This window comes from Eriocheir sinensis, chromosome 60, assembly GCF_024679095.1.
Source record: "Eriocheir sinensis breed Jianghai 21 chromosome 60, ASM2467909v1, whole genome shotgun sequence".
Classification (NCBI taxonomy): domain Eukaryota; kingdom Metazoa; phylum Arthropoda; class Malacostraca; order Decapoda; family Varunidae; genus Eriocheir; species Eriocheir sinensis.
This window is the reverse complement of record NC_066568.1, coordinates 729,948-752,621: the sequence shown is the minus strand read 5'-3', so window position 1 is coordinate 752,621 and position 22,674 is coordinate 729,948. Positions and strand designations below refer to the sequence as shown.

General features: G+C 47.4%; 2 protein-coding genes across 2 annotated transcripts in view; both read right to left on the bottom strand.

The window, feature by feature from the left end:
* The window catches only part of LOC126985669 (F-box/LRR-repeat protein 16-like), a 34,813-nt gene extending 22,118 nt beyond the window's left edge, over positions 1–12,695 (bottom strand). Inside the window, exon 1 of the mRNA XM_050840818.1 lies at positions 10,830–12,695. Coding sequence (XP_050696775.1) covers positions 10,830–11,976 — 1,147 coding nt within the window. The 5' untranslated portion in view covers positions 11,977–12,695. The remainder of the gene's footprint in view (positions 1–10,829) is intronic.
* A 787-nt stretch (positions 12,696–13,482) lies between these two features.
* LOC126985668 (COP9 signalosome complex subunit 3-like) lies at positions 13,483–22,562 on the bottom strand. Its single transcript, XM_050840817.1, has 8 exons — positions 22,461–22,562; positions 21,548–21,796; positions 20,900–21,117; positions 20,142–20,336; positions 19,592–19,743; positions 16,696–16,855; positions 16,379–16,492; positions 13,483–14,887 (listed from the first exon to the last, which is right to left on the bottom strand). Exons 1-8 carry the CDS (start codon positions 22,513–22,515, stop codon positions 14,717–14,719), a joined length of 1,314 nt encoding a protein of 437 aa, XP_050696774.1. The 5' UTR covers positions 22,516–22,562; the 3' UTR covers positions 13,483–14,716.
* Between the last annotated feature and the right edge of the window lie 112 nt (positions 22,563–22,674).

Sequence of the window (22,674 nt, the reverse complement as noted above, 5' to 3'; positions counted from 1 at the left end):
TGTTTCTTCAGGTTCACGGTACAGAGGAAGGGTCAAACTACCACCAGGGTCATGAAACTACTCCTGGAAATGCCCACAACTCCTACGAAAGCCTTGTCAAATAGGTGTTTCTTCAGGTTCATGGTACAGAGGAAGGGTCAAACTACCACCAGGGTCATGAAACTACTCCTGGAAATGCCCACAACTCCTACGAAAGCCTTGTCAAATAGGTGTTTCTTCAGGTTCATGGTACAGAGGAAGGGTCAAACTACCACCAGGGTCATGAAACTACTCCTGGAAATGCCCACACCTCCTACGAAAGCCTTGTCAATTAGGTGTTTCTTCAGGTTCATGGTACAGAGGAAGGGTCACACTACCACCAGGGTCATGAAACTACTCCTGGAAATGCCCACAACTCCTACGAAAGCCTTGTCAATTAGGTGTTTCTTCAGGTTCATGGTACAGAGGAAGGGTCACACTACCACCAGGGTCATGAAACTACTCCTGGAAATGCCCACAACTCCTACGAAAGCCTTGTCAATTAGGTGTTCTTGGGTAACGAAATGTCTTGTGATACGACCCATAGCAGCCGTGGTTCCTTACAGCGCCATGACGTAAGGGGCGGACGTGTAATCGCCGCGTACAGTACAGGTTCGCAGACCGTTGCAGAGCGGCTGGATCTGACTCATGGCTGTATTTTAAGTCACCATCGCCTCTCACATCACTATTTCTATAGGTCAAAGAGGGGATCAATCGGGATTTCATGAGCGTTTTTAAACGTTCATGGCACAGAAGAAGGGTCAAACTACCACCAGGGTCATAAAACTACTCCTGGAAAGGCCTACAGCTCCTACGAAAGCCATGTCAAATATGTGAACTTGGGCGACGAAATGTTTTAAAATGCGACCCTCAGGTTCGTTTGCCATTGCCAGGGTGACGCGGAGTGTGTTCAGGAGCTACTGTTGCATAACTTCAGAACAATTCTACACAAATTTAAGTCGAATAAGTACATTTCAATTAAAAGTATTCGCGAATGTAATCATAAATATTTTCAAGAAGTATTCGTATGTTTATTCGAATCAAAACCGTTTCAGCGTATTAGAATTCGTATGCGTATTCGAACTGATATTTAGTGTGTTAGGATTCGAATACACGACTCTTGTATTCACTCCATCCCTGACACACACACACACACACACACATCCTCCTTCATACATTCATAAGGGAAGGGAAGGGAAGGGAAGGAAAAGGTCGGGTGGCAGGCAGAGTCCCACGCTGGCAACATCACGGAGCCTTCAGCGTCCTGAGGTAAACATTCGCTTCCCTTTAAACCTTGGCCGCCCATCGATCGTAGAGAGAGAGAGAGAGAGAGAGAGAGAGAGGGGGGGGAATGGAGAGAGAGGGAAAGTGGAGGAAAGGGAGAGAGGGGGAGAGATTTTAATTCCGCAGTATTTTTTTTCTCTCCATCTCTCTCTATCTCTATATCTAACTTTCTCTCTCTCTCTCTCTCTCTCTCTCTCTCTCTCTCTCTTGGTGATTTAAATGGAGGGAGAGAAAGGGAGAGAAAGAGAGAGAAAAGATGGAAGGAGAGAGAGAGAGAGAGAGAGAGAGAGAGAGAGACGCAGGAACGGGGGAATTTTGTCTCTCTCTCTCTTCTCTCTAGGGATTTAAAGAAAGGGATTTCAGGAAGGGAAGAGAGAGAGAGAGAGAGAGATAGAGAGAGAGAGAGTGAGAGAGAGTGAGAGAGGAGCACAATGAGGGTTTGAAGAGCCTTGGAGAAGAGGGGGAGGAAGAGAAGAAGTAGGAGGAAGAGGAGGAGGAGGAGGAGGAGGAAGAAGAGTTCAAAGTAAAGCTTAAATTGGGGTTCACAGCATCTCTCTCTCTCTCTCTCTAACAAAAATAATAACAAAAGGAAGAAGAAGAAGAAGAAGAAGAAGAAGGAAAACAATAATTAGTAAAAGTAGAACAAGGGAAGTGGGAGGAAGAGGAGGAGGAGGAGGAGGAGGAGCTGTCCCACATCTTCCTTTCTCCTAAATTAAAGCTGAAAAGGTTACACTACTCTCTCTCTCTCCTATTATTTCATTAACACGTATTTTATTAGCATTATTTTTTAGATAATTTCTCGGTCATTGGAAAAAAATATACTGTTTCGGAGATGAGCACTGCGGCCATGCGGACTTTTCCTCTCCTCCCCTTTCCTAATCCTTCCTTTCCTTTCTCTTCCTACTTTCTATAACTCCTTCTCTTTTTACTGTTTATTCTCTTAGTTCAGTTATCTAATTTTTTTTAGGAACATAAGAACATAAGAGTATATATTGCCAGTCGCTTTAACCTATCACATTAACTATTTCCAAAGGCCAAAAATGAGATCAGTCGGGTTCTAATGAGTGTTTCTTTAGGTTCACGGTACAGAAGAAGGGTCACACTACCACCAGGGTCATAAAACTACCCCTGGAAATGCCCTCACTACCTACGAAAGCCTTGTCAAATGCAAGTTTCTTTAGGTTCACGGTACAGAAGAAGGGTCACACTACCACCAGGGTCATAAGACTACCCCTGGAAATGCCCTCAGTACCTACGAAAGCCTTGTCAAATGCATGTTTCTTTAGGTTCACGGTACAGAAGAAGGGTCACACTACCACCAGGGTCATAAAACTACCCCTGGAAATGCCCTCAATACCTACGAAAGCCTTGTCAAATGCATGCTTCTTTAGGTTTACGGTACAGATGAAGGGTCACACTACCACCAGGGTCATAAGACTACCCCTGGAAATGTCCACAACTCATATGAAAGCCTTGACAAATACGTGTTTCTTCAGGTTCGCGGTATAGAAGAAGGGTCAGCATACCACCAGGGTCATCAAACTACCCCTGGAAATGCCCACAACTCATATGAAAGCCTTGACAAATACGTGTTTCTTCAGGTTCACGGTATAGAAGAAGGGTCAGCGTACCACCAGGGTCATCAAACTACCCCTGGAAATGCCCACAACTCATAAGAAAGCCTTGTCAAATACGTGTTTATTTAGCTTCACGGTACAGGGGAAGGGTCAGACTACCACTAGAGATATAAAACTACCCCTGGAAATGCCCACAACTCATATGAAAGCCTTGCCAAATACGTATTTCTTTAGGTTCACGGTACAGAAGGGTCACACTACCACCAGGGTCATAAAACTACCCCTGGAAATGCCCACAACTCATAGGAAAGCCCTATCAAATATATGTTTCTTAGGTTCACGGTACAGAAGAAGGGTCAGACTACCAGCAGGGTCATAAAACTACCCCTGGAAATGCCCACAACTCCCACGAAAGCATTGCCAAATACGTGTTTCCTTAGGTTCACGGAAGAGAGGAAGGGTTAGACTACCAACAGGGTCATAAAACTACCCCTGGAAATGCCCTCAAACTACCACCAGGGTCATAAAACTACCCCTGGAAATGCACTCAAACTACCCCTGAAAATGCCCCAATTCTTCTTCTCATAATTTCCTCCCCCTCCTCCTCCTCCTCCTCCTAATCTTCCTCCTCCTCCTCCTCATCATCATCATCATTTTTCCTTCTCCATTATTCCATCTTCATCCTCTCACTCAATTATTCTCCTTTCTCCTCCTTTCTTCGTCTCCTCCTCCTAATACCCCTTCCTCCTCCTCCTCCTCCTCCTCCATCATAACAACATAAACATGAAATCACGTGATAATGACGTCAAGCTTCTCCTCCTCCTCCTCCTCCTCCTCCTCCTTCTCCTCCTCCTCCTCCTCCGCATCCTCTTCCTCCTCCTCCTCCTCCTCCTCTTTCCTTTCTATGACGCAAGAAAATGTGTTCGTAGGAGAGAGAGAGAGAGAGAGAGAGAGAGAGAGAAAGGGAGCGAGGGACAACATATGAGTCATCAATGCCATTCAGAGAGAGAGAGAGAGAGAGAAGGACGACCTTCTCTCTCTCTCAGATGCAGGCCAGGTAGAAAAGAAGAGAAGGAGGAGGAGGAGAAGGAGGAGGAGGAGGAGGAGGATAGCAGCGTGGGGAGATGTTTCATTCAGAGAAGAGAAGACACCTCCTCCTCCTCCTCCTCTTCCTCTTCCTCTTCCTCCTCCTCAACGTCATTTTCAGACATCTGGCAATCCAGCAAACATCGACCGGTCCTCCTCCTCCTCCTCCTCCTCCTCCTCCTAATCTTCCTACTCTCCATTTTCCTTCTCCACCTGCTCCTCTTCTTCTTCTTCTTCTTCTTCTTTTATTTCGTTTTCCTCTTCTCCTCCTCCTCCTCTTCCTCCTCCTCCTCCTCTTCTTCCTCTATCTCCTCTTCTTATTCTTCCTCTTCCATTTCAATTGTATTCTTCTTCTTCTTCTTCTTCTTCTTCTTCTTCTTCTTCTTCTTCTTCCTCCTCCTCCTCCTCCTCCTCTATCTTCTTTTCCCTCCATCTTTTCCTCCCTTTCCACTACCTCCACTGTTTCCTCTCTCTCTCTCTAAGCTGATGGAAATAAATAATTAGAGAGAGAGAGAGAGAGAGAATCGATAATTTTATATGCTTTCTTTAATTTTTCCTCCTCCTCCTCCTCCTCCTCTTCTTCCTCCTCCTCCTCTTCTTCTTCCTCCTCCTCCTCTTCTTCCTCTTGCTTTTCTTCTCTCTCCACTGGCTCTTCTTCGTTTTAATCACTCTCCTCCTCTTCCTCCTCCTCCTCCGCCTCTTCCTCCTCCTCCTCCTTCGCCTCTTCCTCCTCCTCCTCATTAAGAAAAAAGGAAGAGGAAAGAACAAAAGCCATTAATAGACCTTTTCTTCTTCTTCTTTCTCTCTCTCTTTAAAATCAACTCTTTTTCCTCCTCCTCCTCCTCCTCTTCTTCCTCCTCCTCTTCTTCTTCCTCCTCCTCCTCTTCGTCCTCTTGCTTTTCTTCTCTCTCCACTGGCTCTTCTTCGTTTTAATCACTCTCCTCCTCTTCCTCCTCCTCCTCCGCCTCTTCCTCCTCCTCCTCCTTCGCCTCTTCCTCCTCCTCCTCCTCCTCCTCCCTCATTAAGAGAAAAAAAGGGAAGAGGAAAAGAACAAAAGCTTCTCCATTAATAGACTCTCTCTCTCTCTCTCTCTCTCTCTCTCTCTCTCTCTCTCTCTTTAAAATCAACAAACAACAACGACGACCTCAGAAGATTAGTAGAGAGAGAGAGAGAGAGAGGATGTTACATAAAATTAAGGTCAACTGAGGGGTCACAAAACTCTCTCTCTCTCTCTGTAACTTTAAACTTGTGAGGTTCGCCGCAAATTCTGTCACGCAAAAGAGAGAGAGAGAGAGAGAGAGAGAGAAAATAAAGGAAAGGGAGAGAGGAAAAGAGAGATAAAGAAAGAGAGAAGCACTTCAAATGTAATCATATGCCTTTGAATCTCTCTCTCTCTCTCTCTATTAAGGAATTTCTCTCATTACTTACATGTGACTCATCCTTCTTCCTCCTCCTCCTCCTCCTCCTCCTCTTCCTCCTCCTCCTCTTCCTCCTCCTCCTTTTCATTTTAGCTCTCTTAGTAATCTTCAAATTCTTCCTCTTTTTCTTCTATATTTTTTTCTTCTTCTTCCTCCTCCTCCTCCTCCTCCTCTTCCTCTTCTTTCCTTCTTTCCTTATATTTATTTTATTTCTCCCTTTATATATCTTTGCCATCTTCCTCCTCCTCCTAATCCTCCTCTACCTTTCTGAATCTCTTTATTATAATTATCAATATTGTATAAGGTTTCTATATAACCCGGAAGTGTGTGTGTGTGTGTGTGTGTGTGTGTGTGTGTGTGTGTGTGTGTGTACCTCGGCCTATTGTGTTTTAAAGGGACAAAAGTGTGACAGTCTCTCTCTCTCTCTCTCTCTCTCTCTCTCTCTCAAATGTAACACGCACATGAATATAAGAAAAACGAGGTGTACATGTGTGAGTCATTTACACACACACACGCACACACACACACACACACACACACACACACACACACACACACACACACACACACACACACACACACACACACACACACACGCACACACACACACATAGTGGAAGATTTTTTTTGCCAATTAACTTACGAATAAAAATAAGAAAGAAAAGAAAGAAAGAAAAAAAGGAATAAAGAAAAAAACTAAAGAATTGAACGAAAAAGAGGAAAAAAGAAAAGGAGTAAAGTAGTATTAGTAGTATTAGTATTAGTAGTAGTAGTAGTAGTAGTAGTAGTAGTAGTAGTAGTAGTAGTAGTAGTAGTAGTAGTAGTAGTAGTAGTAGTAGTGGTAGTAGTAGTAGTAGTAGTAGTAGTAGTGGTAGTAGTAGTAGTAGTAGTAGTAGTAGTGGTAGTAGTAGTAGTAGTAGTAGTAGTAGTAGTAGTAGTAGTAGTAGTAGTAGTAGTAGAAGTAGTAATAGTAGTAGCAGTAGGAGGAGGAGGAGGAGGAGGAGAATGAAAACACATGAGGGGAAGAGGAGGAGGAGGAGGAGGAGAATAAGAAGAAAGAGGAGGAAGATAAAAAAAAACAAGAAGAGGAAGAGGAGAAAGAACACAAAGAAACACAAAGAAAGAACAAACAACAGCAGATCTGATGGTCCTTACGAGGCTGTTTGTGACAAGCTACACTAACTGTCTAATCAAAGGTGGAAGATGAAGGATAGTAAAAAGGAGGAGGAGGAGGAGGATAAAGATATTGATAAAAGTAACAATGACGGATTAATAAAAACAAAAATAAAATAGTAATAAAACAATAAAAACAGTAGAAATAGATTTGGTGGTGGTGGTGGTGGTGTTGCAAGCAGAGGCAGGAACAAGGTCGCCGGGTTACTGCTATCGACCACCACCACCACCACCACAACCACCACCATCACCACCACCACAACTACCACCCTTCAACACCACCATTCTATTTCCACCACCACCACCACCACCACCACCAATTAACAAAACACAAAATATTCCTTAGAGAAGATTATTACGTATTATTATCGTGTGTGTGTGTGTGTGTGTGTGTGTGTGTGTGTGTGTGTGTGTGTGTGTGTGTGTGTGTGTGTGTGTGTGTGTGTGTGTGTGTGTGTGTGTGTGTGTGTGTGTGTGTGTGCGTGTGTGTGTGTGTGTGTGTGTGTGTGTGTGTGTGTGTGTGTGTGTGTGTGTGTGTGTGTGTGTGTGTGTGTGTGTGTGTGTGTGTGTGTGTGTGTGTGTGTGTGTGTGTGTGTGTGTGTGTGTGTGTGTAAAGTCTTTGGTACACACACGCCAATTTTCTCATTTCTCTCTCTCATCTGAATTTTCCGAATCTGAGAGAGAGAGAGAGAGAGAGAGAGAGAGAGAGAGAGAGAGAGAGAGAGAGAGAGAGAGAGAGAGAGAGAGAGAGAGAGAGAGAGAGAGAGAGAGAGTCCTAGATATGTAAATGCAATGATGATGATAGGGGCGATGATGGTAGAGAGAGAGAGAGAGAGAGAGAGAGAGAGAGAGAGAGAGAGAGAGAGAGAGAGAGAGAGAGAGAGAGAGAGATTATGTGGTGATCATTTCTTTTTTTTTCTATTATCAAGACATTCAATCTCTCTCTCTCTCTCTGCCACCCACATACAGAAAAACAAGGAAAAGAAAGATGAAGAAGAAGACGGAGGAGGAGGAGGAGGAGGAGGAGAAGGAAGGAGTAAAATATGAGGAGGAAAAGTTTACCTAACCTTTCCTTCCTAAGCAGAGAAATCGATAGAGGAGGAGGAGGAGGAGGAGGAGGAGGAAGAAGAAGAAGGAAGAGGAGGAAGAAGAAAAGAGGAAGAGGAGGCAGAAAACAATCGAAAAATAAGAACATCCGCAACAACAACACTAATAATAATAATAATAATAATAATAATAATAATAATAATAATAATAATAATAATAATAATAATAATAATAATAATAATAATAATAATAATAATAATGAGTCGACGCAGTGAAGTGAAAAGTGTCAACAAGGAGGAGGAGGAGGAGGAGGAGAGGAAGGAGGGATTAAAGATACGATAAGGTAGACGAAGAGAGAGAGAGAGAGAGAGAGAGAGAGAGAGAGAGAGAGAGAGAGAGAGAGAGAGAGAGTATATTGGCTAGATGTGTCAAATAATTAGTTGACTTTAATAAGGAAGTCTCTCTCTCTCTCTCTCTCTCTCTCTGAGAGAGAGAGAGAGAGAGAGAGAGAGAGAGAGAGAGAGAGAGAGAGAGAGAGAGAGAGAGAGAGAGAGAGAGAGAGAGAGAGAGAGAGAGATACAGGTCAAGGGGTGTGCAGGTCACGAATTGACAGGTCACCTTGAAGGGCTTAATAATTCACGAAAAGCAAGCACCTGTATGTCTGTATGTCTGTATGTGTGTGTGTGTGTGTGTGTGTGTGTGTGTGTGTGTGTGTGTGTGTGTGTGTGTGTAGGTAGGTAGGTGTGTATATGTGTCCGTGTGTATGTCTGTATGTGTGTGTGTGTGTGTGTGTGTGTGTGTGTGTGTGTGTGTGTGTGTGTGTGTGTGTGTGTGTGTGTGTGTGTGTGTGTGTGTGTGTGAGGTTGAGTTGATAGATAGTGATTGTGAACGTATATTACTCTCTCTCTCTCATAAAGGAGGAAATGAATTCTCTCTCTCTCTCTCTCTTAATACAGTAATGAAAAAAACGGAAATTAAAAGGCGATACGAGAGAGAGAGAGAGAGAGAGAGAGAGAGAGAGAGAGAGAGAGAGAGAGAGAGAGAGAGAGAGAGAGAGAGAGAGAGAGAGAGAGAGAGAGAGAGAGAGAGAGAGATAAGGACACAGGTGCAAAGATAAGATAGTTACGGAATACTGCAAGAAGGAGGAGGAGGAGGAGGAAGAGAAGAGGAGGAGGAGGAGGAAGAAGAAGAAGAAGAAGAAGAAGAAGAAGAAGAAGAAGAAGAAAAAGAAGAAAAAGAAGAAGAAGAAGAAAGAAGACAATAAGAATAACACACACACACACACACACACACACACACACAGGTAAGATTACACAGGTGGTAGATTGGTCAGGTAATGTGTGCGTGCGTGTGTGTGTGTGTGTGCGTGTGCGTGTGCGTGTGTGTGTGTGTGTGTTAATAGAGAGAGACAGAGAAAGAGATTTGGATGGATGGAAGGAAGGAAGGAGGGAATGAATGAAGGAAGGAAGAAAACAAAGAAAAAAGGAGAAGGGAAGGAAGGAGAATAGGAACAAAGAAAGGAAGAAAGGAAGGAAGGAAGGAAGGAAGAAGAAGAAAGGAAGGAAGGAAGAAAAAGGAAGCAAAGAAGAGAATGCCCTAACTAACAAAGAAAGGAAGGAAAGGAAGGAAGGAAGGAAGAAAGAAAAGGAAGGAAGGAAAGAAGGAAACAAAGAAGAAGAAAGGAAGGAAGGAAGGAAGGAAAGGCAACAAAGAAAGACATGCATAGAATAACAAAGAAAGGAAGGAAGGAAAGGAAGAAGTAAGGAAGGAAGGAAGAAAGTAAAGGAAGGAAGGAAGGAAGGAAGGAAGAAAGAAAGAAAGAAAGAAAGAAAGAAAGAAAGGAAGGAAGGAAGGAAAGGAAGAAGTAAGGAAGGAAGGAAGAAAGTAAAGGAAGGAAGGAAGGAAGAAAAAAGAAAGAAAGGAAGAAAGAAAGAAAGAAAGGAAGGAAGGAAATAAAACGCAAATAAATGATCGTGTTAACAAAAGAAAGGCGATGTGTGTGTGTGTGTGTGTGTGTGTGTACAGCATGGCACGCTACCTCCTCCTATTGATTATTGACTTGCCTCCTCTCTCTCTCTCTGAACCGCATCCTTCTCCTTTTCTCCTCTTTCATCTTCTCTCCATCTTTGTCATTGTTTTCCTCTTCCTCCTCCTCCTCTTCTTCCTCCTCCTCCTCCTCCTCCTCTTCCTTCTCATTCTTTTCTTTCGCCTCCTCATTCTTGCTTCTCTTCACGCTACTTCTTCTTCTTCTTTCTCCTCCTCCTCCTCCTCCTCCTCCTCCTCTTTTCCGCTCCCTCTTAGGGTAGCTCAGATTACACTCTTCAGTCTCTCCTCCTCCTCCTCCTCTGTTTCATTCATCTCCCGCCATTTTTAAGTTATTCATATTGAGTAAAGTACAAGACCGACCTAGTTATAGTAGTAGTAGCAGTAGTAGTAGTAGTAGTAGTAGTAGTAGTAGTAGTAGTAGTAGTAGTAGTAGTAGTAGTAGTAGTAGTAGTAGTTGGAAGAAGGGGAAGTAGCGGAGGAAGAAGAGGAGGAGGAAGAGGTGAAAGGAAGAGATGTGTGTGTGTGTGTGTGTGTGTGTGTGTGTGTGTGTGTGTGTGTATTTATTTATTTGCAAAACTACATTTTTTGGCAGACGGAATCACGCCCCCCTTGTATCCAGCTCACGCACCCCCAAGTTTAGGAACCACTGCTCTAGAATCTAGACAAAGTTTGACAGCTAAATGAGGGAGTCACGAAGAGGAGGAGGAGGAGAGGAGGCAAAGTCATTCTAGTTAACAGGATTAGAGGAGTTTGTAGTGAAGGTGGTGGTGGTGGTGGTGGTAGACGAAAACGAAGACGAAGAGGAAGAGAAAGAGGAACAAGAGCTGGTGTTGGTGGTGGTGGTGGTGGTGGTGGTGGTAGTTGTGTTAGCGGTGGTCGTGGTCGCCGGTGGACACAAGAACCATAACAAACGTAGAAAGAAGACAAAGACGAAGAGCAAGAGGAACAACAAACAACAACAACAAGAACAAGTCACAATATTGATAATTTTTTCTCTCGCCCCGCCTCCCAACACAGCAAATGACCCCCTTCCCCCCCCCCCCACACACACACACACACACACGCAGGGCCAGGTAAACACGCCGCCCCGCACGTGCCGCACGCCCAGCTGAGCACTCCAATCACGCCGCCCCCCCCCCCCCTCCCGCCCCCCGGGTGACAGGTGTACACCCGTACTCACCGATGTTGATGATGGCGTGGTTGGTGAGCTCCCAGCAGGAGTGTAGTCTGAGGATGCTGAGCGTGGAGGTCTGCCTGGGGCTGAAGAAGGCGAGGGCGGCGTCGGTGACGTGGTAGGCCTGCAGGTTGAGCTCGTAGAGGGACGGCAGCAGCTGGGCGATGGCCCCCACCGCCTCGTCGGCCACGTTGATGCAGTCCGCCACGGAGAGCGACACGATGCGGGGGTTGAGGCAGGCCCACAGCCCCGCCTCCGTCACGTCGTTGCAGCCCTGGAGCTCCAGCTGGTACACGCCGTTCAGGTGGTCCAGCAGCGTCTCCAGGCCCTTGTCGGACACGTTGGAGCAGCGCAGCGCCACGGAGCGCAGCGCCTTGGTGTGGTTCACGGCGTAATTGGCCACGAGGTCCATGAGGTCCTCGTCGTTGGCGCACAGCAGCACCAGGGAGTCGAACCCCCGCTGCTGCACCGACACGTAGAAGCGGCGCCGCATGTCCGTGGTGGCCTCCACCGTGGCGCTGCGCAGCTCGCGGCAGTGCAGCACCGGGCGCAGGCCGTGCCAGAACCGAGGCTGGTACAGCACGCCGCGCCACCGCGCGCTCACCTGCGCCAGCACTCGGCGCTCCAGGGGCGAGAAGTAGAGGAAGAACCTGGCCAGGAAGGCCTCGTCCCGCACCAGCTCCTCCCAGGACAGGTAGCGGTGCCGCGGCACCAGGTGCGCCGGAGAGCGCGGCGCGGCGCGCAGCGGCCGCGGCGACCCGCCCTGGTGGCCGTTGAGGGGTGCCAGGGCGCCACTGGTGCCGGAGGCGGCCCCCGGGGGCCCCGCCCCCGCCGCCGCGGGTCCGCCGTTGCGCGCCTTGCCCAGCAAGAAGCGCGTGGGCTTGTCGGGCGGCAGGGGCTTGTCCAGCCTGGCCTTGCCGTTGGCCAGGCCCGCCGCCGCCACACTGTTGCCGCACAGAACGTTGGCCACCTTCTCCATCACGCCCCCGCCCCCCCGCCGCACTGACCCCATCCTGCCGCTACCTTCACCGCCTCCGCCGCCGCCGCCCTGTAGCTCCCTGTCCCTGCTGCGGGAGCGGAGCCCCAGCCCCGTGATGCACTTGGACAGCTCCACGCCCGCGCGCTCCACCACCTCCTGCGCCGTGAGGGACATGGGCCGCCGCCGCCGCCGCCCTCACCGCCGCCAGTACGCCGCCGCGCCAGGCACTCACGGGCAGCAGCCGCGCCTCGCCCCCCACGCCCGCCCCTCCGCCAGGCAGCGCATCGCACGGGCGGCGGCCCCGCGGGCGGCGCTGCAGCAGGGGCGCCGCGCCCCGCCCCGACACTCTCCCTTGGACACGGCAGGCACCGTGGGCACCGCGGGCACCGCAAGCACGTGGCGGCCTCACACACACGGCAGCAGGCACGGCAGGCACGCACACACACACACACACACACGGGAACGGCCGTCAGCAGGGCCACGCAGGCACCGTCAGCAGTGTGTGGCGAAGTGAGCGGCGCGCGTGTATACCCCTCCAATTCCGCCTGGCGACTGGCAGGCCGCGGCGCGGGGCCCGTGGCGGCGGCGGCGGCGGCACGCGTCCCCGCCCCCCGCGCCCACACCCAGGGGCACCTGTGTGTGTGTGTGTGTGTGTGTGTGTGTGTCACGTTAAGAACGCCTGTTGTGTGCCACGCACGCACACCACACAGATCTGACAGAGCCAGACCTGTGACCTGACCTGCTGGGGCTGGGGGGCGGTGATGACGATGGTAGTGATGTCGGATGATGACTGACAACACTACGACACTGAGAACCACCGAGATGAGATGCTAGCTGCTGCTACCCCAGCCCCAGCTACTAGCTACTAACAATACGACCTACTACTACTAGCTAGCCTACTGCTATTTTTTGTATACTGCCACGAGAGCCTGTAACCTGCTCGGCCTGACCTACCCTAACACTGACGAAGGCTGACAATAACAACAACAACACTAACAACGAGAGAGAGAGAGAGAGAGAGAGAGAGAGAGAGAGAGAGAGAGAGAGAGAGAGAGAGAGCTTGCGTCATTCCCCAGTGCCTTGCGCAATGAAGAGATCAACAGGATAGGGAGAGAGAGAGAGAGAGAGAGAGAGAGAGAGAGAGAGAGAGAGAGAGAGAGAGAGAGAGAGAGAGAGAGAGACGCTGCAATGACTAAGACATACAGACAGACAGAGAGAGCCTTATTTTGCAACTGTATCCACGTTCAAAGAGAGAGAGAGAGAGAGAGAGAGAGAGAGAGAGAGAGAGAGAGAGAGAGAGAGAGAGAGAGAGAGAGAGAGGCTTATGGTCCTAGCCTACTACCTCTCTCTTCTCTCTGTAATTGAAGCCATATATGATTTATTTTACCTTTATTTTTCCTCTTTTTCTTCTTTTTCCTTTCTTCCTTACTTTATTTTCCTTGCATTCTTTCTTTCTCTTCATTCTTTTTCTTTCTCCTTTCTTACTTATACTTTATCCTCTCTCTCTCTCTCTCTCTCTCATTCTTTTTCTAACTTCCTTTCTTTTTTCTTTTACCTTTTCTTTCAATCTTTCTTACATTCTCTCTTTGCTTTCCTTCCTTCCTTCCTTCCTTCCATTCTATTCTATCGACAACAACAACAACAACAACAACAATAAGAATAAGAATAACAGGGCAAAACTGGTCTTTCAATATCTTTAATAATAATAATAATAATAATAATGTTAATAATAATAATAATTTTACTCCACAGATTGCGACGATAGTAGTGGTAGTAGTAGTAAAGGTGGTAGTGGTGGTGGTGGTGGTAGTCATAGTCGTAGTAGTAGTAGTAGTAGTAGAAATGGTGGTGGTAGTGGTAGTGGTGGTGGTGGTAGATTGCATTAGTGGTAGTAACAGTAGTAGTAGTAGTAGTAGTAGTAGTAGTAGTAGTAGTAGTAGTAGTAGTAGTAGTAGTAGTAGTAGTAGTAGTAGTAGTAGTAGTAGTAGTAGTAGTAGTAGTGGTGGTGGTGGTGGTGGTTACATACATAAAGTGGTGGAGATATTATAAGTGGTCGTGTGTGTGTGTGTGTGTGTGTGTGTGTGTGTGTGTGTGTGTGTGTGTGTGTGTTTAAATCTGTTTCATTTCATACACATTTTTTTCCTCCCCCAAGAATTATAAAAAAAAAAAAAAATAAAATAAAGAAAATAAATTACAGGAAGAAAATAAGAACAGGAAACAAAGAAAAGAGGAAAACAAATGAAAATAAGAAAGAAAAGGAAATAAAGAGGAAGAAAAGATGAAGGAAAATAAGAAGAGAAAAAATGAAGAAAAAGAAAATAAATAAAAAGAAAAAGAAAAGATCCCCCAAAAAAGAAGACAAAAAGGAAGCAAGAAAGAAAACAACAACAAAGAAAGAAGAAAAAAAGAAGAAAAAAATTAAGACAAGAAAGAAGAAAAAGAAAAGAAAAAATGAAGACAATGAAGAAAAAGAAAAAGAAAAATGAAGACAAGAAAGAAAAAAAGAAGAAAAAAAGAATAATAGAAGACAAAAACGACGATAGACTGAAAACAAACAAACTAACACACACACGTCACCCATCCCATCATCGTCATCTAAAAAAAAAAAATAAGAAAAAAATACTGCATCTACACCTTCCTTCTCTCCCTTTCAACGTCTTTCTTCTACTTTTTCTTCCTTTTTCTTTTCCACTTCCTTCTCTTTCTCTTCTTTTCCACTTTTTTTTCTCATTTTCTCTCATCTCCTCCTTCAACTTCTTTTCTTCCTTTGCCTTCCGTTCTCTTCTTCATCTTCTTCTCTCATCTCTTCTTCTTTCTTCTCTAACTCACATTCTTCTCCTTTATCTTCTCATTCTCCCTTCTCTTCATCCATCCTCCCTTCTTCCTCTCCCTTCTCCTCCTAGCCCTCGTCACATCACATGGAGGAGACGATGGAGAATGAGGAGGAGGAGGAGGACTGCGCGGAGGATTGTGACGGCCCCTCATCGTCCTGTGGCCCAACCACCTTCTGTACATACTGCGGGTTGACCACGATCTCCTCCTCCATGGCCTGCAACCGCCTCTCTACCTCCATACACAGCTGCATCTGAGGGGGGAAGAAGGGGTGAGGAGGAGGAGGAGTGGGGGAGAGAGAATGAGGAAGGAGGTTAAGGTATTGAAATGGGTTAGGAGGAAGAGGTAGGAGAGAGAGAGGAGGAGGAGGAGAAGGAGGTAGGAGAAGAGAGAGAGGGTGTGAAAGAGGAGGAGGAAGAAGAGAAGAGGAGGGAAGCGGAAGAGAGGGAGAGAGAATGAGGGATGAGCATGAGAGAGAGAAGGAGGAGGAGGAGGAAAAGGTTAGGAGGAAGAAGGAAGGAGGAAGAGGAGGAGGAAGAGGTTAGGAGGAAGAAGGAAGGAGGAAGAGGAGGAGGAAGAGGTTAGGAGGAAGAAGGAGGGAGGAAGAGGAGGAAGAGGTTAGGAGGAAGAAGGAAGGAGAAAGAGGAGGAGGAAGAGGTTAGGAGAAAGAAGGATGGAGGAAGAGGAGGAGGAAGAGGTTAGGAGGAAGAAGGAAGGAGGAAGAGGAGGAAGAGGTTAGGAGGAAGAAGGAAGGAGGAAGAGGAGGAGGAAGAGGTTAGGAGGAAGAAGGAAGGAGGAAGAGGAGGAGGAAGAGGTTAGGAGGAAGAAGGAAGGAGGAAGAGGAGGAGGAAGAGGTTAGGAGGAAGAAGGAAGGAGAAAGAGGAGGAGGAAGAGGTTAGGAGGAAGAAGGAAGGAGGAAGAGGAGGAGGAAGAGGTTAGGAGGAAGAAGGAAGGAGGAAGAGGAGGAGGAAGAAGGAAGGAGGAAGAGGAGGAGGAAGAGGTTAGGAGGAAGAAGGAAGGAGGAGGAGGAGGAGGAAGAGGTTAGGAGGAAGAAGGAGGGAGGAAGAGGAGGAGGAAGAGGTTAGGAGGAAGAAGGAGGGAGGTAGAGGAGGAGGAAGAGGTTAGGAGGAAGAAGGAGGGAGGTAGAGGAGGAGGAAGAGGTTAGGAGGAAGAAGGAGGGAGGTAGAGGAGGAGGAAGAGGTTAGGAGGAAGAAGGAAGGAGAAAGAGGAGAAGGAAGAGGTTAGGAGGAAGAAGGAAGGAGTAAGAGGAGGAGGAAGAGGTTAGGAGGAAGAAGGAAGGAGGAAGAGGAGGAGGAAGAAGGAAGGAGAAAGAGGAGGAGGAAGAGGTTAGGAGGAAGAAGGAAGGAGGAGGAGGAGGAGGAGGAGGAAGAGGTTAGGAGGAAGAAGGAGGGAGGAAGAGGACGAGGAAGAACGAAGGAGGAAGAGGAGGAGGAAGAGGTTAGGAGGAAGAAGGAAGGAGGAGGAGGAGGAGGAGGAGGAAGAGGTTAGGAGGAAGAAGGAGGGAGGAAGAGGACGAGGAAGAACGAAGGAGGAAGAGGAGGAGGAAGAAGTTAGGAGAGGAAGAAGAAGAAGGAGACTTAAAATTTTGGGACACTTGGAATACCTGCACATGGCCTCAGCGCTCAACTCCATCACACTGCCCCTTAAGTCTGTAGCAAGAAGTACCCCCTACCCCCCATGCCACCTTCCCCCCCATGCCGCCCACCACCCCAGGCCTCCTTACCTCCTTGTCAAGCTGCGCCATCATCGTCGGTGAGTTGTACTTCTCAGGGTTATCCAGAAACACCACCATCCCGTCGCGCTGGTTGATGCTGGCGTGAATCTCTCCGTCGTCAATCTGTGGGTCGTGAAGGTGGTATTGGCGTAGATAGTCTTCCTTATACTGAATGACTACTACTACTACTACTACTACTACTACTACTACTACTCTGAACACTGACATAAGATCGCTGGTGGTTTTGATGGGAAGATTTTTTATGTGAAACCCAAAGAGATTCAACACAGGTACAAACACACCCACACACCCACACACCCACGCACCATGTTGAGGATGTACTTCTGTGCCTCTTGGGGCGTGGACAGCTGTACACGGTTGGCCACATCAGCGAGGGAGAGTGTGAGGAAGGTGCGCGTAAGCCTCTGAATGTTCTTCTTGTACAGCGCACTCAGGCACTGCTTCACCAGGCCCATGTTCTGGTCACTGGGGGAGGAGAAGAGGGGGAGGGTGAGGAGGAGGAGGAGGATTTACATAGATTTACATAGAAAATCAGACCACACAGACCCCATGGTCCAGACTTGGTGGTCTGTCCTTAAACCTAAGTGATTTTACATTAATCAGAAGACTCCAAAACGTTGCATTTCTACTCTAGTTGATATTAAGTTGAAGGAAGTGACGGTCGAGCTTATTTTTGAAGGAGTCAATCGTGTTACACTGGACCACTGACGGTGGAAGCTTATTCCATTCTCGCACTACAACGTTGGTGAAGAAAAATTTGGTGCAGTCTGAATTTACTTGTCTACATCTGAGTTTTACGCCATTGTTCCTCGTGCGCAAAGTGTCATCGATCATAAACAATTTTGTTCTGTCTACATTCGTGAAACCATTAAGTATTTTAAAACATTCGATCAGTTTTCCTCGGAGGCGACGTTTCTCAAGAGAGAACATGTTAAGGGTAGAAAGCCTTTCTTCGTAGGATTTGTTGCGCAAGGAAGGATCATTTCTGTCTGACGCTGAACACCTTCTAATTTAGAAATATCCTTGCATGGTGGGGAGACCAAACTGTACAGAATATTCCAAGTGGGGTCTGACTAAACTGTTGTAGAGCGGGAGTATTACATCTTTATTCTTGAATACAAAGTTTCTTTTAATGAAGCCCAACATTCTGTTCGCTTTATTTGCTGCATCGATGCATTGCTGTGAGAATTTGAGGTTTGACGCGATTTTGACCCCCAAGGATTGAGGAGGACAAGAGAAGAAACAGAGAAGAAATACATATATGGTATGGAAGTGTGTTAGGAGGAAGAGGTAGGAGAGAGAGAGAGGAGGAGGAGGAGGAAGAAAGGGTTAGGAGAAGAGAGAGAGAGGGTGTGAAAGAGGAGGAGGAGGAGGAAGAGAGGGTTAAGAGGAGAGAAACAAAGAGAGAATGGGGGATGTGCATGAGAGAGAAAAGGAGGAGGAGGAGGAGGAGGAGGAAGAAAGGGTTAGGAGAAGAGAGAGAGAGGGTGTGAAAGAGGAGGAGGAAGAAGAGAAGAGGAGGAGGAAGAGAGGGTTACGAGGAGAGAAAGAGAGAATGGGGGATGTGCATGAGAGAAAAGGAGGAGGAGGAGGAGGAGGAGGAGGAGGAGGAAGAGAAGAGGAGGAGGAAGAGAGGGTTAAGAGGAGAGAAAGAGAGAGAGAATGGGGGATGTGCATGAGAGAGAAAAGGAGGAGGAGGAGGAGGAGGAGGAGGAGGAGGAGGAGGAGGAGGAGGAGGAAGAAGAGAAGAGGAGGAGGATGAGAGGGTTAAGAGGAGAGAAAGAGAGAGAGAATGGGGGATGTGCATGAGAGAGAAAAGGAGGAGGAGGAGGAGGAGGAGGAAGAAGAGAAGAGGAGGAGGAAGAGAGGGTTAAGAGGAGAGAAAGAGAGAGAGAATGAGGGATGTACATGAGAGAGAAAAATGTCCAGTGGTGTCCGAGACTTGCATGTATTTCCGGCAAGTTTTGTTTTCATTTTAATTAATATGTTAGCTGTTTCCCATTGACATCAGTAACCTTTACCATCACGAGCCTTCACTACCACAATGAAAACCACATACCGCAAACAGTATCGCATTCACCACTTTGTATTTATCATTCTGCAGCCCCCCAAACTCGTGCACCGATACAACCAATGACAGAAAGTTTAAAGTCGGGGTTGAAACTGTTGTGTTGTGACGTCCTTTTGTGTTCTCTGCTGCAATTGTCGGCCAGAAAATACGAGAATGCAATGCAGTGAGTACGGTAACTTTGCAACACTGACCTCAAGTGTCTCTTTTGGCTACTCTTTACTTTTATCTTTTATGGGAGTGGAGAGTATTGGGCTTTTTTTATGTACTCTTTTGGTTGCCCTTGAGCCGTGACCTTTAATGTAAAAGAAAAAATGTATCTCAAGTATGTACTGAAATAATTACACCCTGCGAATCTAACTGACCCCGGCTTCACCTTTTAATGTGGAAATTTTGCCACCCTGACCCACCCCTCATTTTAATCTTGCCCGGTGAAGGTCTACTAACCTAACCTAACCTAACCTAACCTAACCTAACTTAACCTAACCTAACCTAACCTAACCTAACTGACCCCAGCTTCACCTTTTAATGTGGTTATTTCGCCCCCTTGACCATCCTACATTTCAATCTTACCCGGTGAAGGTCTACTAACTTAACCTAACCTAACCTAACCTAACTGACCCCAGCTTCACCTTTTAATGTGGAAATTTCGCCCCCTTGACCATCCTACATTTTAATCTTACCCAGTGAAGGTCTACTAACCTAACCTAACCTAACCTAACCTAACCTAACTGACCCCGGCTTCACCTTTTAATGTGGAAATTTCGCCCCATTGACCATCCTACATTTCAATCTTACCCGGTGAAGGTCTACTAACTTAACCTAACCTAACCTAACCTAACTGACCCCAGCTTCACCTTTTAATGTGGAAATTTTGCCCCACTGACCACCCCTCATTTCAATCTTACCCGGTGAAGGTCTACTAACTTAACTTAACTTAACCTAACCTAACCTAACCTAACCTAACTGACCCTGGCTTCACCTTTTAACGTGGAAATTTCGCCACCCTGACCCACCCTCATTTCAACCTTACCCGGTGAAGGTCTACTAACTTAACCTAACCTAACTGACCCCGGCTTCACCTTTTAATGTGGAAATTTCGCCCCCTTGACCACCCCTCCTTTTAATCTTACCCGGTGAAGGTCTCCTGGTTCTTGGTGATGACGGCGCACACCTTCTCTGGGCAGTTAGTGGCGAAGGCCGTGCCCAGGTCCCAGTACGCCTGGCTTAGTGGCTTGATGAATCGCGTTACCACCAGCGACGCGTACTTGGGGATTTTGCCGATCTGTGGGGCGGAAAGTTGGAAAGTTTCGTTTAGTCGGCGCAACATCTGTGGTCATATGCCGGAGAGAGACAGGAGGGGAAGGAATTATAGAAGGGAACAGACCCCAGGAGACAGGACACAACCCCCGATTAATACCTGGTACCCATTCACTGCTGGGTGGACAGGGGCATAGGGTATCGGAATCTGTGGGGTGGAGAACAGGGAGAAAAGGATAGAGACAGAGAAATTGACCTCTCTTTCGGCCACCTCTTGATTATTTTTTTTAGGAGCAGCGAGTAGCGGGCTTTTTTATTATTGTTTCCTTTTTTTGTGCCCTTGAGCTGTCTCCTTTGTTGTAAGAGAAAAAAAAGACACAGAGAGACAGACAAAGAGCAACACCCTTACACCCTCACACTAACCTTTCCTTCCAGTATAAGCGAGACGAGTATGTATTTCTTAAAGGCCTCCAGCATGATGTGGGAGACGGCCAGCGCTGGGGTGGTGATGCAGACCCTGAAGAAGTACTGCGCGCGCTCGTACTTCTTGACGGCTGTGTAGATCATACCGCCGTAGTAGTAGTAGAGGAGGAAGTGCTTCACGTCGTAGTTACCGCGCTGGGAAGGGTGTAGGAAGGAGTGTTAGTGGTGGTGGTGGTGGTGGTGGTGGTGGTGGTGGTGTTCTAAAATGGTTCTAAAATGATATAACTTTTTCTACTTCTTTTTTTAACCTTTTCTATAACACCTCATTCATCCACCTCTTCCACATCTTCTCTTCTTCCATCTACCTTTTCATCCACCTCTTCTACTTTTCTTCTTCTTCTTCTCTCATCCACTCTTTTATCAACCTCTAATTCTCTTTCTCTTCTTCCGCCCACTCTCCTTACTAATATCTGTCATTCCTTCTTATCCTACTTCCTATTTTTCTTTCTCTTATCCATCCACTTCTTCCACTTCTTCCTCTCTTCATTAATATCTATATCTAATGTACCTATCACAATCCTACTTTTTTTCTCCTTTTTTTCCACCAACTTCCGCTTCTTCCATCCACTTCTTATACCTCTCTCCTTCCACCTACTTTGACACCCATTTACAGCCACCCACATCCACTTCTTATACCTCTCTCCTTCCACCTACTTTGACACCCACTTACACCCACCCACATCCACTCCCTCACCCACCTCTTTACTAATATCCATAATGTCCACATCCATGAATCTGAGCGCCGGTTTGAAGCACTTCGACTCAAGGCACAGGTGGACCAGGTGTGCGTGGATGGAGGTGAGGTGGAGCGGGGACTCTTGTGTCTTGAGAATGGCCATGCTCAGGACCTCAATCCCACGCATCGCACAGTTCCCGGCCACCAGGAGATCTGCGTAGCTGCCGCACATGTCTGCCACTGGAAGAAAGGAGTGGAGGTGGTGGATGGTGGTGAGGTGAGGGGGAGATGAGATAGAGGAGGTGGTGGAAGAGGTGATGAAAGTAGATTGCATGAAAGAAAAAGGGGAGGAAGGAAGAGGAAGAATATGAGGAAGACAAGGAGGAGGAGGAGGAAGAGAAGGAAGAGGAGAAACAGGAGGTGAAGGAAGAAGAGGAGAAGCAGGAGGAGGAGGAAGAGGAGAAAGAGGAGGGGGAGGAGAAAAAGGAGGAGGAGGAGGAGAAGCAGGAGGAGGAGGAGAAGGAGGAGGAAGCATACATACTTATCATTTGTGAAGAAAAAGAAATAAAGCAAAAGAAAAAGAAAAATGACATTAATCAAGAACAAGAACAAGAAGAAAAAGAAAAAAAAAGAAAAAAACAATGACACAAACACCGACCCCACTACTCACTCATATCCGGCGCGTACTTAATCTGCTCCTCGCTGCACACGTTGATGAACTCCGCTACCGTGGCATGCAGCGTGTCAATGTTGGCGTCGGTGTGGGAGGTGTTCTGCAGCCGCACGCACAGCACCGCCACGGCCCCCAGGGAGTGGCTCTGGGGCTGCAGCGTGGCCAGGACTGTGTCGAGGTGTGCCACGTTCTTCGCCAACACCTCTGTGCTCTTGCTGACATACTTGACGACTTCACTGTAGTTGCCTGTTAGTGGGGGAAGGGGGGGGGGGGGGGGCTGTTAAGTTAGGTTAATATAATGGGGGGTGTCGATCTCCACAATCACCCCTCCGTCTGCCAGGCCGGAGCATAGCAGTGCAGAGCTTTACCACTGGGCAATGTTCCCTCACCCCCATCTCTCCGTTTCCTTCCTTATCCTTAAACTCATCCACCCTTCTCCTCCACAATTACCCCTCCGTCTGCCAGGCCGGAGCATAGCAGCGCAGAGCTTTACCACTGAGCAATGTTCCCTCACCCCCACCTCTCCGTTTCCTTCCTTATCCTTAAACTCATCCACCCTTCTCCTCCACAATCACCCCTCCGTCTGCCAGGCCGGAGCATAGCAGCGCAGAGCTTTACCACTGAGCAATATTCCCTCACCCCCACCTCTCCGTTTCCTTCCTTATCCTTAAACTCATCCACCGTCCTCCTTCCCGTGTGTCCTCCCTTCCCTCCACTCACCCACTCCACATGTCACTCACTCTCCCTCGTCCGCATAAAGACAGTCCAGTAATGTCACGTCCAAGGCCCACGCTTCGTCCACTCCTCCGCCATTTCCTCGCCCACTCAGCCTAAATTCCCCTCACGCCCACGTCAGAGCGCCCACACCCACGCCCACACACTTCCCTCCCGCCCACACCCCGCCCATTACCTTGAGAAGAAAGAGACGTGACATTGTTAACGAAATGCTCCAGCGCCGAGGCCATGATTGTTTTGGTTGTGAGGGAGACGCCTGATGATGACGATGGTGGCGGTGATGAGATGACGCCTTTCCATCGGCACACTTCATCTTTTTTTTTTTCCAGGATTGCTTGATTGATTGGGAGTGAAGGGCAGGGAATTTCCTTGTTATGTATATTAGTTTG